Below are 8,317 nucleotides of genomic sequence, written 5' to 3'. Positions count from 1 at the left end.
TAGGTAGTGATTACATGGGTACAAAATACAACTAATATACATTTTACATTAGACTTCTTCGTTCTTAAGTAAATGCTATGGTTAATTAATATAAAAATACGAATCACATACAATCCTACCAATTATTTATTCGGCTAAAATAATATCAATGAAAAATAAAATATAATATATTTTACGCTATTGAATATTTCTATTACAGATTTAGAGACGTGCTTATCATACTGTAAAGTGTAGATAGTGGGTATACGTAGGTATATGGCGAAAAATTAGATTTCATGTACGTATGTTATTACGTATATCGTTAAATCTTAAAACCGGTCTCATTCGATTAGTCATGATGAACTATAGAGGAATATAACAATATAATAAACCCATTGAGTATAGATACATTATAATTTAGTATGTTACTTGATGTGCCATACACGTGATTCGTTCATGAAGAATGAGGATACCAAAATAACGGCGTTGCTGCAGACCCATATAGTTTCTGATTACGTCTTCGCGACCACGAGGTCAACATATACTTGTAAGATATTTTTTTAAACGTAAATAATTAATATTAGTTATTACTATAAACATGAATGAGGATTTATAAGTATTTATTTCTAATTAATTGTGCGGTATGAGTGTATGACAACAGATAATTGAATGAACGTTACATCGTTACATACCTACACTATTTGTTGAAACTTGAGTAGCTTGTAGACCTTCCTCTTGTTGAATTAATCTCAGTAATGGATTTCCGTGGACTCGAATCATTAGGTACAGAGACAATCATATTAATTAGGCATAAGATCAACTTGTCAATAACAATTTTCACTGACTCAAACTTATAATTTGAATCTTACTTGAAGTTTGAAACATTTACAAATTCCATTTAAAATAAAATACATTTTTATTTTCAGTTAAGTAACGTTTTTATTTTTTTTTTAAATTTACTGCTGCATACAAGATTTAAAAATAATTCTTATGAAGTTCTTTTAACGGGTTACCTATACTGAAGTATTAGACTTTATGTAGTTTCTACTATGTATTATGTACGAGGAATAATATAACTATTCCTAAGTCTATTAGAGGCAAATGGCCAAATAAGGCAATCAGATTTTACAGTTGTCTCACAAATAAAGCAAGTTTACACTGCTATTGCAGTTCTCAAGTTTTTAATTATTATTTATTGATAACATTATGATTCAAAACTGTTAACTGCTATAAATTGTGATCATAACATTTTTAAGTCCATAGTAGGTATAAGAAACAAGAATAAATTCAAAGTTTAAATTTCTACAATTATTTATAGTAAGAAATCCTTTTTTACTGTAGATAAAATGTAATTAAGTGAAGTTAATTGATAATACCAATCACCTACAGCTGTTACAAAACTATTCAATTTACGCAAAGTGTTACACAACTTTTACGTCTATAACTTATCCTGGATATCTGGAGTCCAGAGTTATTACTAAACAGAATACCACAAGTCTCCATACTATATAGTCGTATAATCGTATCATTCTCATATTTATAAATTAAAATGTATAATTTTATTGTATGTATATTGTACAAACATGTTTGTGATTATTATTATATGCATTAATTTATTTTTCATCGGTACTCTAGATGAAAATATATACTATAAATTTAATTAGATACCTCGTTTATAATTAAAAATTAAAAAGAAACGCACTTGTCATTTGTTGTTGCAGTAGCAACGAGCAGATGTTATTATTTTAGATCACACAGGCATGTCTCAGCTCAAGTTATTAATACAGTAATACAATATTCAATTATTTCATTTAGCTCATTTAGAGAGTACAATTTAAATTTAAAAAACCATCATAACACATGATATTCACGTGGACATACTGTTATACCAACACATACTTATGTACTTGGCATACATGTGTTGTCAATACTATATAGAGAAAATACATTTTAACAAAACAATAATGTTGGTGTACCCAAATAATATTTTTAGTTAAATATGGTAAGATAAACAACCGCTAAGACTCTTAATATATTTATGTATACCAGATACCTGGGATGTTTTTGTTTCAAGAAAAACCTAACGACCTCGTTTTGCTTTTCAATAGCACTATGTCGATTTGTCTGAATATATATATATATATATATATATATATATTTTATCTTCACAACAATTCATTATTGTACTTGTCCCCAACAGCGCCTCGATCAGAATATCAGATAGAATTTGTTGGTTGTACGTGCTACATATTAATATTTATGAATCCAGAATATTGAGCAAAACGAACGCCTAAAGACGGAATACGTTACTGTTCACTGTAGTGCGGCGTATTATCATAATTTATTTTATATTATCTTCCGACGTTCGTATCCTTCCATATTCTTGAAATATAAAGTATGATATAATATATTGTCCTTAATTTTTAACTTTTAGAATCCTAGTCACGAGCAGATTTGTATTGATGAAGATATATTTAAAATAAAAAAATAAGCAACTAAAAATCATCCTCACATAAACTAAAAATTAAATTAATTTTATAACGTAATATCAATAAATATTATCGTTTTAACTTGAATCCAAATTAATCGTTATCATAGAACACACAGTCTAGTTAGGAAATTACTAATTTAATTATCTATAATGTATTAACTATTAAATATAATAGAATCATAGGTATACTGTCTATTATAATATTCAACGAGTTAGTATATAATATAATTTAATAAAAGATTATTAACATCGCTTCGTAATTTCACACATGGGTATAATATTTGCTTCATCACTATATTTTATGTACCTACTACCTATATTATTTAAATTATGATTAAAGCACAATCAGCTGTTTTATACTCAGTTAACAGAGACGTATTGTCGTGTTGTAGATTTTGGTATCATTAAAATTTGTCCCCCTTCCACCTAACCAATCTAAGCTATATTATACAAAATATAATTTTTTTATTAGTAATTATAAATAAAAACTGGGTAACTCACTACTGCTCGTTGTAATGTGAAATAAGTAATTTAAACAAACCAACTTAATCTAAATATTTTTTTAATGTGGTTCTGTATAGAAAATTACAATACCTACCTATAAGTAATAGTGGACATTTTTAAGTATCTATATGATAGATATTTATTGAACCACAATTAAATAACTAATCGAGGAAAATGTGCTGTTTTTGATTAAATATCAATTTACAAAAAAATTGGCACTTCAAAATTAAAATACTTATAAAAAAAATTGCAACTATGTATTTCGTTGATTTTAAATAGCTGAACAACAAATAGCCAAAACTGTGTAAGTTATATTATTACTAATTTTTATTATCATTGTATATTATTTTATTTTTGGGAGATAGTCATGGAATCAAACACAAAAAAAATTAGTAATTTTTGGACAAAAAAAAATATTTTATAGATAAGCTACTGAAGTAGAAAGGGTAATAGTTATTTACGGTTCTGTTATTGATCAAACTGCATGTACCCACACCAAATCAAATGAACGCAAAATAGCAGTCGTTTTTTTTATTCAAATGAAATGTAACCACCGAGCGCAGTATTATTTTAATGCGAATAATATCCAATAAATAAATAATAATTATGCCAAGTAAACGTGAGAAATCATTGGTTCCTACTGAAGAACTAATAAAAAATATAAATGAGCTTAAAAAGAAGATTCAACTTTCTGGTAAGTAAAATATCATTCAACTGAGAACAATTAATAATAATCGTTAGATAAATTAAATAAATGTCAAATAATGAATATGTCATTATTTTTATTTTTTTGGAAACATTCTGATAATTGATAATAATTTTTATCAACAATAAATAACTCAATATAGAAAAACTAACACATTACATAGTATATACCAACACCCATAATAATATGAGACATTTACAATATATATTTTTTGTATGTATAATAATATGTAGAATATTGAAATATAAAATTTTTTTTTAAAAAGCAGAACAAAACTATTGTTTAGAACAACAAATCCAGTTACAGTTATGTGTGGTTAACCACGATCAGTGTAATCTTGTTTTCAAAATATAAAATAAATTGAAATTTCTTTATAGTTGTTCAATATACAATTTTTCTCATCCAATTATGAATTAGGCTATTAACGCATATGTTAACCACAGATAAATAAATATCAATAGATAAATTACATTTCATTATCAAAACAAAATGAGAATTACGTACAAAAATGGGAAATTTTTTATTAAAACATTATCATTTACATTTTAGAGGGACAAAAAAAAGCTCAATATGAAGAATGCGGGGAAGAAAAGAAAAAAAACAACGAGAAGATTCAAATGTTAAAACGTGACATCAAAGAAATGTACCAAATCAAAAGACAAGAATCCACGGTAGGTAATAAACTCAACTCTAAAAGACAAAACTACAATGTGATAATTCCTTAAAAAGCCTTCAAATACGATTGCAATTGTTCACTAGATATTATCAAATATGCATTAAAAAAAATACATATTTTATAATAAAATTTGGTTTAAGTATAAATTGAAAAAATATGGACTCTAATAGATTTATTATTTTACGACCCACTCTTATTGCTTAAACATCGTAATTATACATCAAATAAATGTATACGAACATTTTATTGGCTGATAATAATTATTATGGTATACCTATATATATACCTACTCTACATTATAATATCTGGTCGTATAAAGATCAAAGTGTGGGCATCGTAATACAATATTGCCCACGTTATGATTCACCAATAACACATTATCTGACGATCATCAATATTTTTATTAATTGACAACTTTTAAGACAAACAATGTATGAATTTCAAAATATATGTAAGACAGGCAGGCAATTATCGTAACAAAATTGTTATTTGTAATTTAGAAATTATAATTTAAAAAGAGTAAGTATATGAAAAATATGCAAACACAATAGTTTATCTAAGCACCTTTTATTATGATATAAACATTTAATAAGCTATAATATTTTAAGTGATATCAATAGTAGTATTCAAATTCATTTAAGTCCCTAGGCTCCACTCAAAAGTCATATCTCATATAAATTACAGTAATATGCAGTTTTGATATAAAGGCAAAAACAAGTATTCATATAAAATAAGATTTCAGCGTTGATTTCAATAATTGTTATAAACTCACACATAAATATATTTTTTCAGTGTGTAGACGCATTACCAGATGCAAAACCACATGAAAAAATCATAGTCTTAAAGAGAAAAAAATATCATGAAGCAATAGATATTTTGGATATGAAATTGATAGACACGAAGAAAAAAACAGATCTAATTAGACATGATATCAAACAGGTAGGTAGTGCATAATAACCAGTTGTAACCTAGATCTGTTTTTATGAGGTTCTTGACTGCGGTGTTATAGAAAAGGATCAAGTTGAACGACTTGTTCGGGAGATGGAGTGACGTGCGGTCAAAGGTTGTTTCTACTGTAGACAAGGATTCAAATACGACTAAGGTATTATAAAATATTCTTAATTTTTATATCTAAATTAATTTTGTGAAATTCGTAGACGCTTTCGGCACTTGAAAATCGATCACATCAAATCGAAATGAGCCGAATGGAAGCGTCACACGTGACACGTAAATATAGATCTATAAGAAATCGACTTTTGGAAGACTCTGTAGTTTTCGATTCCACGTTGAACAAATTAGAAAAAACAATAAAGACTCAACAACGGGAAATTCAACGACTAGAAGTAATTGTGCATTTTATCTGCAGTCAATACTTATTTACATTTATAATTTATTGTTTTAAAAGAAAATCAACGAAGAAGCCATTAAATCAAGGGACAAGACCAGGTTAGTATTGCAGAAAAAAGAAACTAACGCAGCTAATATTGCGAAATTTCGTATGAAGCAAGTAGAACAAATCAGGTGAGTTGAAATCTACATTGGTAAAGATTAACTATAGATTATTTAATGTATACGTGTCTATAATCTATATATTATATATAGAGCGCAAGTAGAAGAAAGAAAAACGGAACTAGAAAAATTGGAACGAAAAATATTTCCACCGGGACACAGAGCTACACACCAGGATTCGATTCCTAGTTCTTCGGAAGAACAACGGTTGGGAGATAATGGATCATCGGATAGTCAAGAAATTACTGACATGCCATATTTCAAACTGAAACAAGTCACTGGTAATGATTGTGTGAATAAGACTGTCAGAAAAAAGTGGTATGATCAACGGAGTTGGGTGGACGACCGGGGCGTGTGTCATTCATTTTGAATGCAATGATAAATCGTTTCATTGAAAAATGTAATTCCTAGTTGTGCTTGGTAACCAAAGGATGATCAAAATATTTTTTAAATAAATGTTTTCGATATTTACTTGAGTTTTAAAAAAAATTTAAATGTTCATCTTAAAGTAGTAACGCGTTTGCAATAATTATAAAATAGGTACACATCAAATTAAAATTTAAAAAATGTTTAACTTACATAGTCCTTGGTCTGTTCATAACTATTAGTTAGATACAATAATAAGCTAATAATTTACATAATTATAATAGTAGTTGTACCTATATACTACCTATTATGTATACCCACAAATAATTGACTTTACTTAACGCCGCAGGTTCAATTGACAGCGAAGACGTACGAAGAAAGTTTGTATCACAAAAAGAAACTAAAGAAAGACTAACTACTTTGAAAACTAACACTGAGAATCAAAAAAAGGATCTCCAGATCAAATGCCAACAGCTTAATGAGGAATTTGAACAATGTCGATTTTCTGACGCTCAAGACAAAGAACAGTAAAGATATCAAAAACATTTATTTATCTTCACTTATTTAACCATAATATATTATTATTAACCATACAATTATCACAAAATAGGCTACGAAATTAAAATTACTTACATTTATTCTGGGCCCCACTCACTCAAATACTAATTAAATATTTATTTTGAAAATATAACTATGAGTATCCGGGGCATTTTTCCTTCTTTTGACGAAACAACACTGTTATAAATTTATTCTATTTGTATAAAATTAACGAATAAATTAGAATATCCCCACACATTTTTTAACAAGCTGACTAATTGCATGCACAACAGTTTTAAGATACACGCAGTATAGATAACAATATTATACACTTTGTATAATATTAATAAATTATTAACTATAAGCCAGCTTAGTTCAAAAATACTCAAACATAATTCACTCTAAATTAATTATTTCATTGAATATTTTTTTCTTATAAATTATTGTTAATGCAGGAACGATGAAGAAACCGAAAATCTGAAGTTTAAAATTATCGAAGAGACGGATAGACTCGAGCGTTTACAAAAAGACAGGTCCGAATTGTCAAATCAAATCGACTCGACGCTTTTTAGACTGTACGAGATGTGCCTGGCATTAAAAGAAGCAGACAGCGCACCAGTGCCAGACAAATGTCCAAGTATTGATAAAGCTGACTGGTTAATATGCCTGCTACAAACCAAATATGAGAATGTAATAAGAAGTTGTGGAACTACTGATAAAGATCAACGTAATGCGAATGTGAAGATTAAAAACAACGTATGTACATTATAATGCACTAGAGCTATAAAAATCAAGAGTAAGATATGTAGGTACATTTATAATATTAAAAACATATTATTCTGCATGGTATTAGGACGTAGCAGTGCTGTGGTCATTGGACGACAATGTCGTGGAATCAGCGAACAAGGACGAAGAAGAAAAACCTGTTCCCAATAGATATCTAATTAAGAAACAAGCCCAAATCATGGTTGATTCCAAGAGTAAAAAAAAGGGGGTTAAAACACCAAAAGGAGCAACGCAAAAGACTTGACCAACTACCTCGATTTGAGAATAAATGGATTTATACAAACCGTCATAAATTATGACTCATAATAAAGCATTTACGCGTATTTACAGATTATTACCTACTATATTGTGTTACAGCATTTATTAATCTAGAATATTATCTACAAATTATTGAAATGATAATAATACTAGTGAAATTCACTGATGGCATTTTCGTATTATTTTACAATTGATACAATTCAACACAATTTATAGTAGATGTAATGATTCCATAAGAATAATTTGTAAAATAAAATTCGATTTTATACACACATAAGACAATAAATATAATTATTTTATTATCCAATAATTAATAAATGTAGGTCATCATTGATTATATTATAGTATTATACAACACAAGTTCACTCATATACATTATACATTATTAAACCATACGATCATCATCGATAAGAAATAAGGATTGCCAAAATTGTGTCACTATGGGTTTTCCAAAGTTGGATAGGGTTAAAAAAAAAGTTCTAAGAATAAAAATAAAACAGCATAA

The 8,317-nt window shown here is 27.7% G+C and overlaps 1 protein-coding gene across 2 annotated transcripts; it reads left to right on the top strand.

Moving 5' to 3' along the window:
* The first annotated feature begins 315 nt into the window (after window positions 1–315).
* On the top strand, window positions 316–8,073 carry LOC111035019 (hyaluronan mediated motility receptor). Of its 2 annotated transcripts, none has more exons than XM_022316501.1 (10): window positions 316–526; window positions 4,230–4,351; window positions 5,149–5,295; window positions 5,366–5,458; window positions 5,514–5,699; window positions 5,762–5,877; window positions 5,959–6,146; window positions 6,581–6,758; window positions 7,224–7,524; window positions 7,622–8,073. In XM_022316501.1, the coding sequence occupies exons 2-10, from the start codon at window positions 4,298–4,300 to the stop codon at window positions 7,796–7,798; spliced, it is 1,440 nt and encodes a 479-aa protein (XP_022172193.1). In that variant the 5' UTR covers window positions 316–526; window positions 4,230–4,297; the 3' UTR covers window positions 7,799–8,073. The 2 variants fall into 2 exon arrangements, with proteins under 2 accessions (XP_022172193.1, XP_022172192.1); XM_022316500.1 differs by lacking the exon at window positions 316–526 and adding an exon at window positions 3,441–3,668.
* Window positions 8,074–8,317: the final 244 nt, after the last annotated feature.

This window comes from Myzus persicae, unplaced genomic scaffold (assembly GCF_001856785.1).
Source record: "Myzus persicae strain clone G006 unplaced genomic scaffold, MPER_G0061.0, whole genome shotgun sequence".
NCBI lineage: Eukaryota > Metazoa > Arthropoda > Insecta > Hemiptera > Aphididae > Myzus > Myzus persicae.
This window is presented reverse-complemented; position numbering and strand designations above follow the sequence as displayed.

Bases quoted from the DNA above. Each gene is read 5' to 3' on its own strand.
- LOC111035019 (XM_022316500.1), top strand. From the start codon at position 3,581: ATGCCAAGTAAACGTGAGAAATCATTGGTTCCTACTGAAGAACTAATA. The intron at 5,700-5,761 runs GTAATTGTGCAT...TTGTTTTAAAAG, and splicing joins GGGAAATTCAACGACTAGAA to AAAATCAACGAAGAAGCCAT. The intron at 6,759-7,223 runs GTAAAGATATCA...TTGTTAATGCAG, and splicing joins GACGCTCAAGACAAAGAACA to GAACGATGAAGAAACCGAAA.